Here is a 21073-nt window from a genome sequence, read left to right on the forward strand (position 1 = left end):
GGAGTGGCATTTATCGGTTAGGACAGGAAAATACCACATATTTTATGGATGTAGAACTAGTAGCAGATGTACTAACCCAGCTTCTTAATCATTCCCCTTGGCTGTGAATACGGGGGCTACACGAGGGCAGTGGACTTGTGGGGAAATGAATGCATATTTCTGTTTTTTAATTCATTTCTGCATGCACAATTGCTGCCTTGACCCAAGGGTTTGGTGCATTTGTCTAGCTCCCATGAACTATATGGGTTGTTGCAATGCTCTCTGTACTGTATTTAATTTAATTAGGAGTTCTAATGCCAGTTACTTGTTGGATGTCTATGCTCAAAATTTACCAGAGGGGTTTTTGCTGCCCACCACTTGGGCGTCTACGAGCCCTGCTCCGCGGTGCTGGTTCTGCCCTCTCTCCACCGCCCCAGACAAGCGATGGCGCGTGTGTTGTGCGCCTCCCGTCCTAACTTTTCCGGGAGACATGCTACAGCGCACATTACGGTAATGCCGGTCCTGCCCCGGCCACGCCCAGCGGGAGCCGTGGGTGGATCCCACGAGCACCAATCGGGGGAGCTGGGGAATGAACCCGGAAGTGGGGAGGAAGAGGCGTGTTGTTCTCGCCGCCAGGACTCGGGAGTAGGGCGGCCGCAGCAGCGCGGGCGGGATGGAGAAGAACGGGCCGGTCGTGTGAGTGGAAGCGAGAGGGCAGGCATTGTGCGGTCGTGGGTTCGTGGGGTGGGACAAGGGACATTTGCCGCTTGTTCCCTTGGCCGGGCTGCTGGGTCTTCAGCTGCTGCAGGGAAGCAGCACCTCAGCCCCTGACGCCCTTTCTGACATGCAGGTCCACCCGTGCAGTACTTGGGGTTGAGCTCGTGTTGCCGGTGCAGGCAGGGCTGACACGGTGCCGAGTTATCTGCTTTGCGCCGAATGTCGGTTCCGCTGAGCACCAGTAGGCAAAGTTTGGGTTAAGAAGCGTTTCCACCTTGCTTTGCGCTGCTTTTATCCATTAGACATTAAGACGCAGTGCTACAGAGTATGAGGGAAAAGGAGGGACTCCTTTTTCTCTTTCCCCCTTCCGGCCCGTATTTGAGATGATTCTGCGTGCTGTAAGCAGACATTGCTTGCTGCAGTGAGAGTCTTTCTTTCACCTGGGTTGCTCTACTTCAGCTTCTATGATGGTATTACTCTCATTGTGGCCAGCGTGAAAGCACGTAGGCCACGGTGGGCTTGATGGACTCTACTTCTGAAGTACTGTAATATACATACAGTTGTGCTTGCACATGTGGCCATGGCAAACCAGGCTTTTGAACACACTGCAAGGGCTAAGCCCAAATCTAGCTCTGATCCAAATGACACAGCGTAAAGCAAGGGTTCCCAAACTGTGGTCTGTCAACGTCATTCAGGTGGTCCACAGCATGTCTGTTAAATAAAATTAGAAATAGTCCCCCAAGGGACTAATATAAATATAGAATGTAGAACCTGTAGTTGTAACTAGCTAAGAGGGGAATAACTGTTCCTGTATGGCACTGATAATTTAATCCATGATAGTTCCATGGACTGGACTGGTGTTTGTGTGTCTTTTCCCCTCCGGCTTCCCTCAGATTGTAATGCAATAGTTTGTTTGATAAAGTAAAACAGACTTCACCCCTCTTGCAGCAAAGAATACCGCAACATGGTAGTGAGAGAGGAAATAGTCTGTAAATATTTTTTCCAAGTTTTAGTTAGTGAGTGCCACTTACTACCTTCCCTAGTTGTCAATTTAATATTTGAAAGGGGAAGGAGGTGGAGAATCTTCTTTCACCTGGGAGTCACATTATATTGGATGGTTTTTGATAAATGGTCAGACACACCTCTTCACCCAGGCCTTTGAATGAGTGGCTGTTTTCTGTTCCCTGATAAGTCTCACAGAATTCCCTGAACTGAAGAATGATACCTTCCTCCGAGCAGCACATGGAGAAGAGACAGAATACATCCCTGTTTGGTGCATGAGGCAAGCAGGAAGGTACCTCCCAGGTAAGTGAAGTGACTGAGGTGTTTGGGGCAAAGATGTTTGGATCTTGTCTTCATGTCCTTGGGACTGGGAAGGCCTGCTGGTTGGCCCTGAGTTCTGAGAGAGGAGTACAATTACCTAAAAATGAGTAGGAGGGAGAGGGAAAGAAGCTCTCAAGACCAGAGCCTTTGGAGGATTCTGAAAGCAAGAATCCAGCTACTAGTATCTGTCCAGAAAATGGATCTGGGAGAAACTTCAGCTCTGAAAAGCATTGACAGATAGTGTCCTGTGCCTGGAATTTTTTTCCTTGCAACACCTCTGTGATTGACATAATTAGCCTTTACCCATTTTCGAGGGCGGGTTCCTTTAGTCCACAGATGGAGGGAATCTATGGCCCTCCAGATGTTGCTGGAATCTGACTCCCATCAGTACCACCCAGAATGGTCAGTGGTCAGGCATTATGGAAATTGGAGTCCAACAACATCTGGAAGCTCCTAGGTTCCCTGCATCTCTCCTCTAGGTTAAGTTGCATTCCTTTTGAGAGGCATCTACCTTCCACTCCATTTTCTTTTTTTGCAGAGTTCCGAGAGACGCGAGCAGCTCAGGATTTCTTTGCTACCTGTCGATCACCAGAGAAGTGTTGTGAACTTACTCTGCAGGTGTGTTGTGAACTTATTCTGCAAGTGTGCAAGGTTCCAGGAGGGAGAGTTCTCTCCCCCCCCCCCCCATTCACAATTCCTGTTCTGCAGACTGTGGCAGGAGCTGAATATACCCCAGAGTATAAACTGTGACATTTGCTCCCACAAGATGGTCACCAGCATAGTTTTACAAGAGGCTCCCCAGACTCACCATCTCACCTTCCTTTCCCTAACCAATTTCATTTGTCTCTTCCATCTAAATAGCAAAACTAAATAGCAGTTATTGATTTGGGTTTTAATGTCCTCCTTGCTGCATTTGCCATTCAGTTGCATGGGCAATTTATATATTTAGGTCAGGGGTGGAGAACCTCAGATCCAGGGACCAACTGTGGCCTTATCTGTCCCTTGGGACTGTCTCTGCTTCACACCCTTCTTTTTGTCTGGCTGGAATGTGTCATGAGCTCTGATAATGCTTTTTGCTTGCCTGGGTGGAGGAGAAAGAGGGGTGTGTAGAAACTAGCTCATTGTGCAAAGGGAAAACTTACATTTGTTGCTTTGCCCACTGTTGCCTCTGCCTTGTGACTCCTGGAACATTCCCCTGGAGGGAATGTGGCTCTCAGGCTAAAAAAACACCACCACCCCAGTTTTTAGAAGCATTGTAGACTTCTTCATTAGATGTATCTAAGCATTCTTCAGGAAATAATTTGGTATGTTATTCTACACTGCTCCTTGAATATAAAAACAATAGTGTCCATGGGTGGAATTCAAGATAGTGAGAAGGAGGCTGTTCACAAGTGGAACGAGGTCCGCTTGCACAATGGGACTTCCCTCTAGCTCCCGTCCACATGCCCTCTAAACCTGATCTGGACTGTTCCCCAATCTTCCAGAGCAGGTTTTGAGGGGAGTAGGGGAGGGAAAGTTCTCATTTTACTCATGCAACAACTTAGCTGAATTCCGCCCCATTTTGCGATGAATGTGTTGTCTCCAGCAGCCACAAATGAAAGTGCATCTGTTAGCTTGAAATATGAAAGAGGGATTGTGATAAAATATGAATAGATATATAAGTAATAAGTTATTGCCACAAATGTAAAATTACTAACAGAACATTATAATTTTGATAAGTGCACTTTTGTGTTTCTTTCAATGCAATATAAATATTTTAAAAAGAAATACGAAAGAAAGAGCTCACTAGCTAAAACATGCCGTGGTACCTTGGTTCCCAAACGGCTTAGTTGTTGAACAAATCAGCTCCTGAATGCCGCAAACCTGGAAGTAAGTTTTTCAGAAGCTGAACGTCTGACATGGCTTCTGCAGCTTCCGCTTGAGTGCAGGAAGCTCCTGTAGCCAATCCTGTAGCCTTGGTTTTCAAATGGTTTTGGGAGTCAAACGGACTTCTGGAATGGATTAAGTTTGAGAACCAAGATATGAAAGTCTTGGCCACTCTACTAATAGGAAACTGATATCTCCACTGTGACTATTACGCTTTCCCTTGCACAGACAGTGCTTGGCTGAGCAATAATGTCTCTGTTGGGTGTTCCATGTAGCAGAAAGGGTAGCAGGGTGTGTGAATGAAGCCTCTGCTCCAGTGTCACTACATGTTGGCTCTATTCTGAAGGCATTCATTTGAACTTGCTTAAAACATCCATGACTGGAACCCTGATAAGGTGGAGGTCCTGACTGCAGGGAGGCTTCTCAGTGCATTCCTCTGAATAAGAACGTAAAGAAGAGTCATGCTGGGCCAGCCAATGGCACATCTAGACTTGCATCCTGTTCTCATGATGGCCAACCAGATGCCTGTGGGAAACCTGTGAGAGGGACCTGAGCTCAAGAGCACTCTTCCCTCCTGCAGTAACTGGTATTCAGAAGCATTGCTGCCTCCGACCATGGAGGTAGAACGTAGCCCATTGTGGCTAGTAGAATGCCCTTAGATCTTCATGCTCAGCTTCCAAAGATGATGATGATGATAATTAGATCTGAAGCTTCCACATGGGGATGGGGAGGTTGGAGTGGGGGCTAACATGCAAGGCCCCCCACCATACACACTGTTTTGAATGCCTGGGAGTGGTCTATTGATACATGTGCATCAGATTGCCTAATTCAAAATGGAAGCATTTGATCGGACTTGGTGTGCTTTCAAATGCACAAAGGCACGTCATACGCTCTGGCAATGTCCTGAAAGACAGATGATGCACGATTGTTTTCTAAGACCCGTTTCCTTCTCAAATAACATACATCTGTGCAGCGTGCTTTCCCTTTGTTCTTTTAGAATGTGTCTACTTCTCGGACCTCCTCCCTTTTCTCTGCTTTTGGCACTTTCATGGGTCTCTGATTCCCCACCCCCACCCCCATGTTCTTTTTCACATCATTACAAACATTTCTATTAAGTCTATTTTAGTAACATTCATTAACACACCCCTCCGCACAGCACTGTCTTTCTCTTCAAAAATGTTATTAATGGCATAACGTTTGTTCCTTTTTGTTCAGTTGTAAAAGAAACCCCAAAATTCTATGCAGCTGACTGCTTGAGGAACTCTTCCACCTCTTTTTTTAAAAAAATAAGTAAATAAAAAGACTGCATTTATGCAATGCTTCCTTCTGTTTTGCCTCACTTCGTTATACAACCTGTCAATATGTTTTTCAGTGTTCATTGTCCCACTGACAGCATACCTGTAAACATTACTGTATTTTTCCCCCCAACGTTCATAACTCTTGGTCTCTCCCTCTCTCTCCCCCCCCCCTCTCTCTCTCACACACACACACACACACACACTTTCTCTTTTTCTACACATTCTAATCTCATTCTGTTTTGGACTATTTTAGCTTTTGAGTCAACTTGAACAGATTATCGTTTTGGTTCTTATTATCTTTGTAGTCTTTTCCTGCCATTTTTTAAAAAAAATCACAGCTCCTTTATTTTTGCAATTTTGAATACTAGACTCCTTTTCTTTTAAAAACATTGTAATAGAATTTCCAAGAACTGTGGGGATTGTGGACTGAGAACACATTATTTGAGCTCCAAGCCCCTCCCCCTGCCCCAATATCCTGCCTTAAGCCCTGTCTATCCTGATGGGAAGCAAGCGACAAGCAAGTTTTGTTTTATATGCATAGCCATTGTCTGCCCTTTTTTGGGTGGGTGTAGAGAGAAGCTCCACAAACCAACATTGTCCTGCGTATTGATGTAGTCTGTGTATCAGTGCAGTTTTCCTACATATCTGTACTTAAAATGGACTCTGGGAAAGACAGGAATGGGTTCCTGCATACCCTCCAGCGTACGGGAACCTATTTATGCCTTTCCTCATGTCCCATGCTGTGCTCCTCATACAGCACACCCACTTTACCTTTACAGGAAGTTATACTTCCTCACTGGCTGAATCTGAATATTTCAGTAATAGTATAGTGGTGGTAAATCAGGGGAGATGTGGACTCAAAGGGCCAAGAAGGCCAGGCTGTGGGAAGATCATCTTGTGCAGTACACAGGTAAGACTGTATCATTGTCTGCTGAAAATCTAGGCTGCAGGGTTCAGGCTGCCTATTGGAATGTCTGCAACACCACTGTCTGGCATTCTCTTTCGTGAAGGAGGGGCTGTAGCACACGGTTAGAGCACGTGCCTTGCACACTGACGGTCCCAGGTTCAATCCCCAACATCTCCAGGTAGGACCGGACTCCTACCTAACCCCTGGAGAAGAGTTTCCTGATAATATAGATAGCACTGAGCTAGATGGACTAGTGGTCTGATTCAGTATCCTATGCTCTGATTCAGCATCCTAAGGCAGCATCCTATGTTCTGGTGTTCATATGCTATGTCTATAGTGCACTAGCTTTTGGGCCTCAGCAGAAATCTTGCCCTCCTTCCCCCTTCCAGTTTTCCCTGGATTTTGAGTTTTCAGGCTTACTGCCTTTGTATTTTCAAATATTTCTTCTCTCCTATGAGAGGGTGGTTCGCTTTCTACACACGTGTAATTTCTAGCTTAAAAACGGGGCAGAGCACCCTCTACAAGGTCTGTGTGTTCTTCCTTTCAGCCTCTACGGCGCTTTCCTCTCGATGCTGCCATCATCTTCTCGGACATCTTGGTGGTGCCGCAGGTAAGAGATGCTGGACGTGGGGAGGGGCGGTGGGGGGCAGCTGTACCACTTATAGAAAGAAATTCCTTAACATCCTGCTGCTTTCCTAGGCACTAGGCATGGAGGTGGTGATGGTGCCTGGCAAGGGACCCACCTTCCCTGAGCCACTGAAGGAAGTTGAGGACCTGCTGAAACTCCGCCAAAAAGTGGATGTGGCAGCAGAGCTTGGCTATGTCTTCCAGGCCATCACGTTGACCCGGCACAAATTGGAAGGGAAGGTGCCCTTGATCGGCTTCTCTGGTGCCCCGGTAAGTATAGTTCTTTGGAAATGGGCGTCTCCCAAAGAGACTGTGTGTCATTCCCTAAAAATGCTGGTGGGCGCTGGGAAATGTTGGGATGTGCTGGCCATCTGTGCCGCTGCATGAGGCCAGGTGGATTCTGGGTACCATGGATTTGTAGCTGCAGCATTTGACAACCTCTGCGGAGGAGAGAGTGTCATGGGGGGTGTCCCTTACAGGCTGGCGTAGTTCATGCTCTCTCCTAGTAAGGCTGTTGGGTCCCCGACTCCCTGCCTTAGCTTGCTGCTGCTCAAACATTGACTTCATAGGATGATATTTGTGGAACTAACTGATGGGTGGCAGGTGGCTGAGAGAGGCGGCTTTTCTATGCCTTCCTTTCCAGCATTTTCTGCTGGGCAGGGAAGACACACTGGAAAGGGTGTGCCAAGTATCTCCTTAAGATAGTGCTTAAAATAAGTATGTTGCATTTCATTTAGGTGAACATTAAAAATTGTCATGCATTTGACTGATTACAGTTGGCCAAAAGTCAACTTAAGAGTGGAAGCATCAAAGGTTGGGCATGTAAGTTTTGGGGCAGGAGAGGCAATGCATGACATCTTTAGAAGCGAATGGCATCAGTTAAGACAAATGCAGCTTCCGGTTTTTAGGAACCCAGAGGGGTTGAGGCCTGGTTCTGAACTGAACAAGTAACCTGATATGTTGTGAACCGCCCTGAGATATGCAGCTGAAGGCCAGTATGTAAATTCAATAAATGATAATATTAAATAAATTAAGAAGAAGAACAGAGCTGCCTCACAGTTTCTGCAAGAACCACTTGCCTTACAGAAGCTGGCTTGGGCATGGTGAGGCATTGGAACAAGTGCTTTTGAATTCATGCCTGCTTTCACTTTCTGCTTGTTGTCTGCTTCCTAGTGGACACTGATGTCCTATATGATTGAAGGTGGCGGCTCCAACACAATGGCCAAAGCCAAGGCCTGGCTCTACCGGCACCCTGAGGCCAGTCACCGTCTACTCACGTTATTGACTGATGTAATTGTGGATTACCTGGTGGGGCAGGTTGCTGCAGGCGCTCAGGTGAGTGGAAGAAGAAAGTGGCATCATCCTGCTTGAGAAGAGCTGTAGACTCCTAGGCAGCTCCTGCCCACAAGCTTTCAGGCATAGCTGTAAGTTGGACAAATTTGCCACTCATTTTCCAAGGCACTTTTGAGATACCCTTCGTCTTCTACAGCCACAACCCTTAAGACAAATGGGGAAAAAGCTTACTTCAGGAAGGCAAAGGGTGCTGGCAAGAAATCAGTAGTACCATGCTGCTAATCATAATCTTATCATGTAACCTTTTATTACAGAATCCAATCACTTTGTTTTTAGGAATAGGCTTTTAGCCCTCGTGGTTGCAAATAAAAGAAAAAGAAAACAGCTTTCCTCCTTTAGCAAAATTGCTGCCTGATGGCACTCTGCATAACACAGCAAACTTCTCCTCCTCCCCAAGATCATGCCAGCTGGCTTCAGCCCTCCCTGGTTTTATTCATTCAGCACTAAGCTGACACTGGGCTATGCATGTGATTGGGGAGCATGGCAGGGTTCCCCATCATGGGAACAAGCACTGTGCACCAGATGCTCCCTCTTGCGTTATGTGGAATGCATGGGAGGTGGGGTCAGCTGGTGCGATTCCTACCTCCTCCACACATTCACATAACTTACGGCTGGAACATGAGAAGTAGTAGCCTTCCAGCTGATTTCATTCGCTTGTGACAACCTCCTAGAGCACAACCTTTTAGATGATGGTGATGAGAATAAGGTCTGTAAATTAACACTCTGATCTTATTCATATGTACTCAGAACTAAGCCCCACTGGCATTCTTCCACCCCCGTGTGATTTACTTCCAAATAGGGGGTTTAGGATGGCAGCCTAAGGCAGTTTAATTATAGCATTGGTTCCAGTTGAAGAATTCGAGATTGTTTACTGGAATCGCTTGCCTTGTGTCAGGAGAGATTGGATTAGGGGGGAAAATGCATTGTTCTGTGCCAGGCGTGGGCAAACTTTTTGGTGCCAAGGGCAACCTTTCCTTGGGGTGTGGGTGAGTGGAGGAGGCCCACTTGTGTGCTATGGGGAAGGAAGAGTCCTTTCTGATATTTGTAGAAGAGTTGCACTTAAGAGGGAGAGATGTCAGCCAAGAGGCATGCTGATTCCTTGGTGCTGTCTCTCTTGACAGGCTCTACAGCTTTTTGAGTCCCACGCAGGACACCTGGGGCCAGAGCAGTTTGCAGAGTTTGCCCTCCCCGCCATCCGTTGCATTGCCAAGCGAGTGAAGAGCAAGCTACGGGAAGACGACCTGCCTCTGGTGCCCATGGTAAGAGACAGATCTCTTGGGTTCCTTGTGGGATTCATAGGATCAGCAGATCTTGGAGCTGGAAGGACTGCTGGAGTTTTCTGTTCATCCTAAAAACAGATACCACATGGTCATATTGAAGCAGCAGCCATGGAAGGCCGCTCCATCTGTCCATACCGAGGGTAGGACAGAAGGCCTTTGGGAGCTGCCTTCCAGAAGAAATATAGATGGGCAATACTGGTGTATGTGTGGGCATCTTCTCTAGTGTGCCTTGTGCACAATTAAATGCAGAGGACCATGGTGCCACAAGGCTGAAAGGAAATTCTTGTAGAGTCAGAAAGAGAGCAGAGGATAAGGTGAGAGCAGGACTGGGTATCCTTCTCTTAAGTCAGGCTCCTACTGTAAGAATTGGGGAGCAGGAAAATTCTACCCTCTCTTTAAAAAAAAATGTTTCCCCCAACTCATCCTGATTGGATGAGGTGGGCTACAAACTTTCCTAAATCCTGGAGAAGTTTGGCTTTTGGCATCTGTTTACTAGTACTGTACACACCCATGTGCTGGAGGTTACTATTTAACACACTCAGTACTCAGTTTGATAATCTGGGACATCCTACCTCTGCACTGGGAAGGAGTATAGCTCTGGGATAAAGCTCAGGATATGCAGGTGGGAGGTGCCAGGTTCAAATTATGGCATCTTCCATTGAAAGGACAAGGTAGCAGGTTTCCAAGTCCTAAACGGCCTCTGTCTAGTATACCTGAAGGAGCGCCTCTACCCCCATTGTTCAGCCCGGACACTGAGATTCAGCACCAAGGGTCTTCTGGTGATTCCATCACTGCGAGAAGTGAAGTTACAGGGAACCAGGCAGAGAGGGCCTTCTCGGTAGCTGCGCCCATCCTGTGGAATGCCCTCCCATCAGATGTCAAGGAGATGAGTAGCTATATAACATAGAAGACATCTGAAGGCAGCCCTGTATAGCAGAGCTTTCCAAACTGTGTTGCGACACGTTAAGTGTGTCAGCTGCAGTGTGTAGGTTTGCCGTGCAAACACTCCCCACACTCCTCCCAGGGCTGGAAAGGGGTTTCGTTTAACCTCCGGTTTGCTAGTAAAGCTGAATTACTGTGTCACGAAATGATTCATGTCTAAAAAGCGTGTCACCAACATAAAATGTCTGGAAAGCTCTGCTGTACTGTATAGGGAAGCTTTTTAAGGTTTAAGGTTTTATTATGTTTTTATGTTGGAAGTCACCCAGAGTGGTTGGGGCAACTCAGCCAGATGGGCAAGGTATAATAACAATAATAATAATAATAGGAAGGAAGGAAGGAAATAAATCTGAGACCCTGGAGAGGTGTTGCCAGTCAGGGAATATGGTGCAAACTAGGTCTGACCTGGCTCATGAGGCAACTTCTCAAGTTCCTGTGAGATAGCAGGAACAGCAGTATTGACCGGAAGTGAAGGAATCCTGCAGAAGGAACTTCCTGTGCTCCTAGATTATATACCAAGCTGTTGACTGCTTGGAGGGAATCTGCCCCACACAACCTCCCTTGAAATCACCTGCATTCCAAGCCAATTCTGGGATGGCCGGAGGGGCGGTGATGGAAGATATTCCAGGCTGGAGGTATCTCTTGGTCTGTCTGCTGCCTGTCCCCATTCCCTGTTTTCTGTCTTTCCTTTTAGCTTGGGGCTGATGTGTCTGTGTTAAGGAGAAACCCCCCTTTTAAAATAAAAGCAAAGTACAAAGTTGTAGTAGTCGTGTTTCACCACTAGAAGGCAGCCAAGTAATGAAACAATGCCAACTGGGCAAGCCAGAGCGGTCAAGGACCTGCCTGCAAAGATCTGCCTGCATATAGAAACTTCTCCTGTTCCCCCCTTTCCCATCGTGCATCAAGAGAAGCTCTGCTTGTTTGTGGATGTGAACGTCTTACAATGGAGGAGACATGTTGCCCTCCAGATTCTGCTGAACTCCTAACTCGCAGGAGCACTAGTACCAGCCAGAGATGATGGCAAAGGTGGCCAAACTGCGTCTGGAGGGCCACAGGTTCCCCATTCTTCCTTTGGTGCCAAGCATGTAGCCCTGCCCACCACGTTGTCCTGTTGTTTTGTCTCCTCTCTCAGATCATCTTTGCCAAGGATGCGCATTATGCCCTAGAGGATTTGGCACAATGTGGCTACGAGGTGATTGGCCTGGACTGGACCATCTCCCCCCAGGCTGCTCGGTGAGAAATTGACTGGCCTTCCATAGGGACTGCTAGGAGGGTTGGTAGGATTTCTAAAGTGCTTTTGCCAATATCAGAATCCTTTCGTTTCCCATAAATTTTGCTTCATACGGTATTGTGGATATAACAACTACTGGCTAAGCGGAATGGACTGGGGATAGTAAATAAGAGTCTTATGTAAAGTACTAAGGAGCCCCCAGTTTATAGGTGCAGGGAGCTCCTCCATTGGATTTTTGCTATGAAGAGCCCAACCCTGCTCACATGCAGCAGTTGGGAAACAGAGCTGATTGTTTCATACGGCTAGAGCTGAGTGAGCCCCCCAGCCAAGATGATCTTTGAAACGTCTTCTAAGACTAGAGGCCAGTTTCCCAGGATGATGGGTAGAAAGTAAGACTGTGCAGCAAACGGGGCAAAATGTCCCATTGTTCTGCCTTAGGAAATTAGTTCTCTCCAGCTTTTCAGAAGCAAGGAAATGGTATTGTTTTGTGACCTGACATGATAGCTGTCTTCCAATATCTGAAGACTAGAAGACTCCCAGGGTCCTTTTCCAACTCTACAGTTCTATGGTTCTATCACGTGTCAGTGGAACAAAGTAAATTTCACTCTACTGTTTCAGGAAGCAGGGCTAGAAGGAATGGGTGGAAACCACAAGGAAGCAGAATTTTGGCTAAATCTTGTTAGAAATGTCCTAATGGGAAGAGTTGGGCAGTGAGCTCTTCTTCGCTAGAGGCTTCCAACTCCGATATTTTATGACTTTGCAACATAAGTACAACCTGGATAAGTTTCATTAGGTACAACCTTCTAACTAGGGCTAGCCAGATACATCAGAATTAGACCCAAGAGGCACCTGGGACACAGGTGTCAAGTAGATGTAGGCAACCATCATTAGCTCTTACGGCTTCCAACCATTGCTCTTCCTGTTTTAAAACCATCTGATTTCGTAAGTATCTCACATTCTTGTGATGATGAGGAGCTACATCTTGCTCTGGTGCCTACAAGTATCTCCCCTCAACCTCCAGAGCAGGTACTGATGTTTTATTTTGTTCTGTTGCAGTCAGCGGATCGGGAAAGACATTACCCTACAAGGGAATTTGGATCCATGTGCCCTCTATGCACCAAAGGTAAAGAGGCAGGTGTCACAAGCCCCCTAGACAAATGTCAGGGAACCTTTCTTAGGGCTAAGGTCACGTTACTTCAGTGGAAAGCTGTTGGTGGGGGGCGGGGACACATTTCAGTAATGGGCGAGGTTGGACCCAACAGACAAAGCCACAGGATGCTCCTAGTTAGCAAACAATGGTTGTAAGGACTGTCTGCACTGAGTCTGTCAAATACGCTCTCTCCCCCCCTCTTCCAATACACTATAAGTTAGCCTAGGTTGGTTGCTTCAACTGTCTTGCCCTGCTGATTCTTCTTCGCTTTTGTCAGGAGAAGATTGGGGAGCTGGTGAAGAAGATGGTGGAAGGCTTTGGCTCCAAGCACTACATTGCCAACCTGGGTCATGGCCTGTATCCTGACATGAGCCCGGAGCACGTGGGGGCCTTTGTGGATGCTGTACATAGGCACTCTCGCCATCTCAAGAAATGTTCCTGAAGACTTGGGGAGCCACATGGAAAATGGACAAAGCATCAAAGAGACTGCAGCAAGAGAGGATCATGTTTGCGAGTGCTGGAGAGCCAGTCACTAGGACTGAGAGAAAGAACAAGGATGTGGGTTTGTAATAGCGCACTATTAAAATGCTTTCCACATTTTAATGGCACAATGCTTGGGATGGTGGGTGGGTTGTAGAGGGGGAGAGAATGTATGTGTCTTGGGCACTTCCTGAAGCACTCAATGCTTTTGATCCTGGCTTTATCCCTACACACTACAAAGCTTATCTGAGAAAGGGGTGGATCCTTTTTCTTGCCCCTTCCAACCAGTGGCTAGGTGTGGCCTTTCTTATGCTCTGTCCTCCACAGCGGAGTAAGTTTTTTGCCGTTTAACAATAGAAGGTGGGTCAGGGTACCTTGTATCACCCAATTGCTCAGTTTGGGGCCCTCTTTAGCAATAGCCATGTGTCTCTACGAAGTGATGGCCATGCGCCATACTGCAAAGTGAAGTATTTACAACAGTTTCCCATCTGGATTAACAATCCAGCACATGGTGTTTAGTTAAATGATGGAATCTTCCTCTGCTTTGGTGCTGCTGTTCTGGCATAGTCAAGGTCTGCATATGCACAACCCACTCAGGAAGGATGAGCGACCATGTCTTGCTGCTGAACAGGCGACCCAGGAATAAGTGGGAAAGACTCTTGTGATGTTTATTCTCAATATGAACATGCTGTGCTGCACTGCACCTCACTCACTGCTGTTCATTATCCAGCAACAGCTAAGCAGGTTCCTCCAGAAAAGAAATCCAGCCTTCCTTTTCCTATATCTCTGCTGCCATAGTGGTGTCTGTGTCTGCTTCAGCATTCAGGCTGGTTGCATCTGACAGTTATCAGCTGCATGTCATGATAAGGAAACATGTTTATAGAAGACACAAGCAGCACCAGCCCCCTCAGAAAGTCTGTTACTTGTGTGTGATATGTAAACAGACCAGTGGATGTTTTTCTTAGAACTGGAATAGCATGGGAGGAACTGTGGTTAAGGCAATGATCACTTTGTTAACAGGTATGCTACAGTGGGAAGGGGATGCTACAGTGTTGAGGCTGCAGCTAGTAAAGGTGGCATCAGCAGCTAAGAGAGGAGCAGGGCTCTTCAGAGACCTGTTAGTTTTTTCTCTACACTGCTGTTTAGGTCTAACATAACACCACCACCTCCAGCGGTTCAGATAAAAGAACAAAACCAAAGAAGGCATCATCAGCTAGCAAAAAATAAAGCTCAAGCCTTAAAATTGAAAGGATGAGAGTCTGACTCTTCAGTCATATATGGAAAGCAAGTGCCAATAACATTGCTTTCCCTGCCTGCCGAACCACCCTCAGGGATGGCCTAGTTTTACCTCCTTTGAGAAGGAATTCCTCCAAAGTGCTGCCACACACAAAAATCTTCTGTTGGCAGGACGTATAGCAGGGCCTCCAAAGAGGATTTCAACCTACAGCCGTGTTCCGATTGCGGATGGGGGGGGGGAGAGAGGTTTTTTCAGGTTTCATTGCCCTAAGCCACGATCATCACAGATGTTACGCCAGTGTATTCCACTGTACATCAAAGATCCATACTCGCTTTATAGGATTGTTTCTGCACAACAAGTATATTCCATCTGAGGCAGGGGGTATTGACATATAAATATTTACTGGGGACTCAGTACAGGAAGAGGCAAAAGCCACATGTGGTTCTTTCCAGACCAAAAGGATGCAAGGCTGGTGGTTTAGAAGGTTGCATTCACTCCCATCCCTCCCATCTCAACAACTGCCTTTGAACTGCTGTCTTTTTCTTCCCGTTTAATTGGCAATGCTGACAACAGAAAGGGCTGGAGTGATACAGAAGTGGTATGAACATCTTCCTTCTTTTTTATTAAACATTGGGTCAAGAGGTTGTACACAAAATAAAATAAGTCAGACGTGAAGAATGATACTTCTATGGCAACAAATACTGGGGTGAGCTGGGTTTCCCTGGCCCAGTTTTCTCAGAGTATTGTGAAAAACAAAACTGGAGTCAGACAGTAGGTAATTTTAATCCACATTTTCTAAGCTACCCTTCAGCCCGACCCCTGCCCCACCCCACCCCATTCCCTCCCTGCCCCTTTTAAAACTAGGACACACTGGAACAGGGGAACACAAAGACAAGTGGAAGAGCCGTGTTGCTCCTGCTTCCTACCCCCCCCCCCAACTTTATTCTTCATTGGAAGAAGTTAAAAAATTAAGATGAACCACTTAAGCAGTGGTGGGAGGTGGAGCAGCAAGAAATGGGACCAGGAAGGCTGTCCTCCAGAGGGCACCAGACTCTGCAGGTGCCATCAAAGGCAACGGTTTAGAAATGGAGTTGAAAATAAAAGACACACATAAGCAAGAGAAAAATGTGTTCCCTGCTCCCCATCTGCCAAAGGAAAGACGCATCTTCCCACGCGCATATAGCATGCAGCTCTTGCACGCATCTATCCATAGGCATGTGGAGGAAGGCCAAAAAAATCGATTATTTACATTATGGGCCCAACTGTTTCACAGCCAACAATCTGGCTTCCTGGGGTCTTTGTATTCCATAACTGGAACCACAGCATAAACCAGCAGAGGCAGGGTGAGTGCTGTGGCTAACAGCCCATGGGCCAAGTCCACACACCCTGATGGCAGGCTTGGCCATTTCCACCTTGGTCTCCTCTCTTCCAGGGCTGTTGTGTCGCGGTGGTTCTGCATGAACTCTTGGTCCATCCTCTCTACTCATCAGACACCACCCACCAGCCCCTCTTCACCAACAGTGCTGGTGGAGCGGGGAACCTGAGAAATGTTCATTTTTTCTCATGTTCGGATATGCTTAACAAAACCAAAATCCCCAGCCCACAACACATTTCAAGTATCCCCCAAACAAAAAGAGAATAATTATAAATAATTAGAACTTTACAATTTAATAATCGACACATATACTATCGTATTTACAGTATCATAAATGCTTCTGTTACTTTTAGTAAAGCAATCCCTGAGAACAGTTAACGTTAGGTATTTTTTTCAGTTAAGGATCTTCACAAAAAAGAAAACGGTGAAATGTGCCCGTCTTGGCAGGCTGCACCTCTTACAAGGCCACCAGCCAAGAGCCAAGGTGGCAACGCAAGAGGCTGAGCGACGCATTACCATGCCTCCTTCGAGGTGGTTTGCATTTCAGCCTCCATCCGCCATGCCCTTTGGGAAAGAGGTATTCAATTTTTCCTGGTTAGCTTTTGGTATTGCCGAGGTGTTTGCGAGTGGGTGGGAAGCAAACCCTTCCTGCCGTGCTGCTTTTGGTTTACGTTCCTCAAAATAATAATAATCCAGGAATCCTCTCTGGATGGAAAACATAGTCCGTCTGGCCCAGTAGGCATGATTCCACCAACAGGGATCAGGGTTCCTTCTTTCTTTCCTTCTTCTTTTTTTCAACTAATGCAGAAGCTCATCCAAACCGCTCCCTCACTAGCAACATGAGCTTCTTCTTGCCCTTGTATATCTGCTTGAGGTTGTCTATGAACTGCGCAAACTGAATGTGGCCGTCCTGAGCCAGGAGGAAAGTCTCCCGAGCTTTGCTGAGAAACTCTATGAACTCCCCGTAGTGCCGCGGGCTGATGTGGGTGAGCCGAGAGTGCGTCGTGTTGATGTAAGCGCTTATCGTCGCGTCCAGCAGTTGGCGCAAAGGCGCTTTGTCTGTGGACATCAGTTTCCCAGAGTTCCTGCGGCCAGGAATCCCTGCAAGGCCCGGGGCTGTCATGGTGCAGCGGCGCAGGATGTCGGACAGCACCGTGGCACAATGCACGCTCTTCACCACCAGTGGGATGATGGCCGCCAGCTCATTCTTGCCCAGAGAGTGGCTGAGCGCACATGCCCAAAGCACGTCGTTGATGGCCGGGTGCGTGTCCTGGTTATAGGCAAGGTTGAGGTGGGTCATGGCGAGAGATGCCAGCTTGAACGCCCGCAGAGGGTACCCACGGTGCTCCATGTACCGTGCAATGGTGAAAAGCTGCGAGTAAGTCATGCCTGTGGAAGCAGCGTCTATCACAATTTGGTAGGCAGTCTCAAAGGCGATGTGGTCTTTCTCGCAGAGGGTCAGGGCGGAGAGAGCGCAGTTCTGGGGATCCTTCATGGCGCACTGCAGGGCCAGTGTGCGGGCACAGCTGGCCAGTTCTTCTCGCTGCGGGTAGTCCAGGCTGAGGCGCAGGATGGTTGTGTGGGACATCACCGTCGCTGCTACTATGCTGGTGGCTTCAGTCGGGGTGAAGAGGGTGTACCAGCTCTGCAGGATGCTGACTAAGGCTCGTACACCTGCAAGAATGGAGCACAAGCTTTTCAACCAATAGTAAAGTGGCAAGCATGATGTTGGAGCACTTGAGTATGTGGCAGTGGCAAAAAAAGAGCCGAGTGACTGCTTCAAAACAGTCTTCATAAATATTATGGTCATTGGGCTCTGCAGTGATACAAAGGTGCAGGCTAAGTCAGCCACACCCTAACCTCTTAGTCTGTATCCTGGAAGCTGGACATCACTGCTAAATTTGGCAAGGCTCACAATGAAGGGCTGTGCCAGTAACCAAAACTGCTATGATCACAGGAAGCTTAGTGTCTGGCTTAACATTATAGGTGGAAGGCCTCTGGTTTATGTTAGCCAAAAAAACAGATGTTTTTAAAAGCTGAACACAATGGTATCTTCCTTAGTATAAAATTACATTTATCTGTTGCTGTTGTTTTGCTAGTGCAGGGATCTTATCACATGGGAAGCAGCTACATTTGTAGATGTTTGGGTGCTGATGCATGTAGCCTGCAAGACATGAAGCAATGACTCAAGATGTCCTTGATTTGAATCTTACCTCCGCCACAAACTCAGCAAGAGTTCTCAGGCAAGCCCTTCTCTTTCAGTCCTCACATTTGAGACATGGCGATGATCAGTGCCCATCTAACATAATTGTTATGAGGATTTCAGCAAGATGTGAAGTCCTTTTAACACTTGAAAGTGTTGTCTTAAATAATATTATCCTTTGTGTGAGCAGGACCTGCCACTGGCTCATCAGAATGTACAGACTCGCTTTGGGCAGCAGCCTCCCTGCAAGATGTGTGAATGAGAGATACCAACCCACTTCTGTAGCACAGGTCACCAGCCATCGCACCATTTCCCTCCGTCTCCAGTTCAAGGTTGATAGGGTCATGCGCATTACCTGGAAAGGCAAATGAGTGGACAATGATTACTTCCCAGAGACAGTCACAAAGCTTGCACTTTCCTAGATCAGTATAACCCTGTATAACCCAGAGAATGATATGAAGACTGGATGTATTTCTGCTGCAGAAAATAAGCAGAACTGGCTTCATAAGCTCCTTGGATGAAGTCTACCTTGGATGAAGTCTAAGCTGCTTTGAACTTTTCAGGTGGTCGGTAAATTCTGTCCATTAATTAACACGTAGAGTTGCAGGTTAAGAGTCCACCCTAAAAGCAGCAAGAATGCCCAAGTTCTGAGCCAGGTCCAGACTCTACCACTGGCTTCAAGGGAGGCTTGCCATAGCCCTGGAAAGTTCCCCGCTTTCCCTAGCGATCGCCTCTCTCCCTTACCTGCAGTCCCAGCTCCAGGGCCACATTGAGCAGGGTTGTGTCAGAGTTGTTATCCGCAGGTGTGGCAATCTTGAAGGCATCCTGGGCCAGCTTAAAGATCAGAGAGGAGGAATGGATGTTCTTTTGAATGGCTTCCAGAACCGTACGTAGGCGCAGCATGTCCCCTGGATTGGAGACAGGAAAGAGCTCACCTACTGCCTGGCAGGTTGCCAACTCCCTACTAAGACATCAGCATTCTCACAATTAAACTAGACAGTACTGCACTCCTAAACATCTGGGAGCAGAGCAGAAAAGTGGATTCTTCCTTTCCCTCACAGCCTTGCTGGCGAGAATTGGGATGAAGTGTACATAAAAGGGACACCTTGAATTTCAGATCAAAGCCTTCTCGTCTGCTCTATTAAGTGTTCACTTGACCCCTCCTCAACCCCCAAATTCTACCCACTTCAGCCTTTCTCAACTCAAGCAAATATCCTGTGGAGAACAACAACAAGAGGAACAAAGGAATCTGCCATATACTGAGTCAGACCATTTAGACCATCTAGCTCAGTATTGTCTACACTGACCAGGGGCTCCTCCACACTTCTGCTTGTCCCATGCCTTGAAAGCATGAGTCCAAGAAGTTTTCCTTTTCACCTGCACTTTCTAGCCACAAGTCCCAAGTGGTTTTTCCCTCACACCGCTCCTTTCCAAGGGAAAACATGCTCTTTAGTGCTAAATCAGAGCAAAGGTCAATCTGGAGAAAACCTGAATTGCCCTTTGCTCCGACTGAGCGTTAGAGAGTGGTTTTCCCCAGGAGAAAGCAGTAGGACAGGAAGAAATGTGGATGAACCCTAGTGGTGGCTCTCCAGGGTCGGGAGCGGGATGCTAGACATTTGGTCTGAGCCAGGAGAGCTCATCCTACACGCCGCAGACATCCTAATAAAGATGGAAATTTAGTAATGGGAGTTTTAAGTAATGAAAGCCAAAGCCCTGACGATAAACAGAGGCCAGAAATGTTGCAATGATCACATTTCTCTATAGGGCATGCCCCAAACTGATTAAGTGAGCGCCTGTAAATAAAACTGGAAGTCCTTGCTGCAAGGTCAAGGAACAGAGACAGCAGTTAGCTGGAGCCTCATAAAACCAGTTCTCAAGGAAATGCCATGTGGGTGGACTGTGCGTAGAAGAAGAGCGCAAGTTATGGGGCAGCAGAGATAGGAAGGGAGTGCTCACTGAGGCTACCTTGTCCAAGGACCACCCAAAACGTGTGAGTCAACCCACCCACCAATGGCCAAAGCTGTCCTTCATTGATTTTTTTGAACCACACTGGCTTTCTTCATTGCACAGGTCCAAATAGTGAGCAAGCCAGCTAGTGTTTCTGGTGGCTACAATCCATTACGCAAGGAGTCCTTCACCCACCTTTGGCTGCTGTCAGCATAGTGGAAGCAAGTTCACACTGTTGTGATTCCAAGTGTCCCAGAGTAAACCAGCGCGGGTATCTGCTAGGCACCACTGAAACAATATGGTGAGGGTGGGTGACGTCGCCTGAGGCCGTCGTCTCCAGAACGGGCAGCCTAGGGAGAACCAAACCAGCAATGTCAGGCCAGTGAAGAAGGGATACCTGCCAGGGGTTGGGTCAGTCTAAAAAATTTTTTGGCCTTCTTTGTCCATGGTATGCTGTCTGTAATAACAACTCTGTAGTAAACCTTGAGGTCTTCTACAACATATGGATGCAAGACCAGCCTTGAACAAAACTTGAAAGGCCACTAGAGAGAACTAAGGAGTGATTTATAAACTTGTAAAGAAAAATATAAGTTTAGAAACATCCCCCTCTTGTGCTTTTATGTCAGAGCCAAGCATGATTTGCACACAGCAGTCATCTGGTTTTGCTTAGAGATGGCGGGGAAGGGGGGCTGTCTTGCCCCAGGGCATCTGCTGCAGTTTGGAGCTACCTGCTCACATGTTTCTATTTAAAGCTTCTCCCCCCCCCAGCCTTCTGGAAACCAGAACTCTCCCTCCCAGACCAACCTGTTTGCTGGGACACACAGCCACTACAACACCTGATGGCTTCCTGCATTTCCTGTTATGCCCTTCCTGATAAGAAGAACAAAGGTACCACCCAAGAGACCAAAGGCATTGCTCTATCCAGTCCTAGCCTGCTTACTCTTTTCAACACACTACACAATCTGGTTCACACGACACAACAAAACAAGCTATGGCTCAGTGAGACTCCGTGGACGTGCAGGGCTCCCACACTTTGCAGCTGCTTTTCTCCCACCCCCCATCCTTCCTACTGCCAGGCCATAGCTGAGGGTTGCTGCTCATGGATAGTGAGGAGAGAGCTTAAGCCGGAATCCCCATTCCAACAACATTGTGAGCCATGGT

The 21073-nt window shown here is 47.3% G+C and overlaps 2 protein-coding genes across 3 annotated transcripts in view; one reads left to right on the forward strand and one right to left on the reverse strand.

Annotated features, from left to right (window-relative positions):
- Nucleotides 1–545: 545 nt before the first annotated feature.
- UROD (uroporphyrinogen decarboxylase) lies at nucleotides 546–13267 on the forward strand. The gene is made up of 10 exons (XM_028733655.2): nucleotides 546–675; nucleotides 1889–2001; nucleotides 2558–2637; nucleotides 6638–6700; nucleotides 6790–6987; nucleotides 7891–8052; nucleotides 9192–9329; nucleotides 11422–11522; nucleotides 12577–12643; nucleotides 12948–13267. The coding sequence occupies exons 1-10, from the start codon at nucleotides 653–655 to the stop codon at nucleotides 13110–13112; spliced, it is 1110 nt and encodes a 369-aa protein (XP_028589488.1). The 5' UTR covers nucleotides 546–652; the 3' UTR covers nucleotides 13113–13267.
- Nucleotides 13268–14983: 1716 nt separating this feature from the next.
- Nucleotides 14984–21073, reverse strand: part of ZSWIM5 (zinc finger SWIM-type containing 5) — a 113471-nt gene continuing 107381 nt past the window's right edge. For both annotated transcript variants that reach the window (XM_028733643.2, XM_077928782.1), the window contains exons 11-14: nucleotides 20108–20262; nucleotides 18710–18873; nucleotides 18239–18320; nucleotides 14984–17436 (exon numbers count right to left, since the gene is read on the reverse strand). In XM_028733643.2, coding sequence (XP_028589476.2) covers nucleotides 16574–17436; nucleotides 18239–18320; nucleotides 18710–18873; nucleotides 20108–20262 — 1264 coding nt within the window. In that variant the 3' untranslated portion in view covers nucleotides 14984–16573. The remainder of the gene's footprint in view (nucleotides 17437–18238; nucleotides 18321–18709; nucleotides 18874–20107; nucleotides 20263–21073) is intronic.

The sequence above is a fragment of the Podarcis muralis genome, chromosome 5 (genome assembly GCF_964188315.1).
Source record: "Podarcis muralis chromosome 5, rPodMur119.hap1.1, whole genome shotgun sequence".
NCBI classification, from domain to species: domain Eukaryota; kingdom Metazoa; phylum Chordata; class Lepidosauria; order Squamata; family Lacertidae; genus Podarcis; species Podarcis muralis.

Bases quoted from the DNA above. Each gene is read 5' to 3' on its own strand.
- UROD (XM_028733655.2), top strand. From the start codon at position 653: ATGGAGAAGAACGGGCCGGTCGT. The intron at 676-1,888 runs GTGAGTGGAAGC...TTCCCTGATAAG, and splicing joins GAGAAGAACGGGCCGGTCGT to TCTCACAGAATTCCCTGAAC. The intron at 6,988-7,890 runs GTAAGTATAGTT...TCTGCTTCCTAG, and splicing joins TCGGCTTCTCTGGTGCCCCG to TGGACACTGATGTCCTATAT.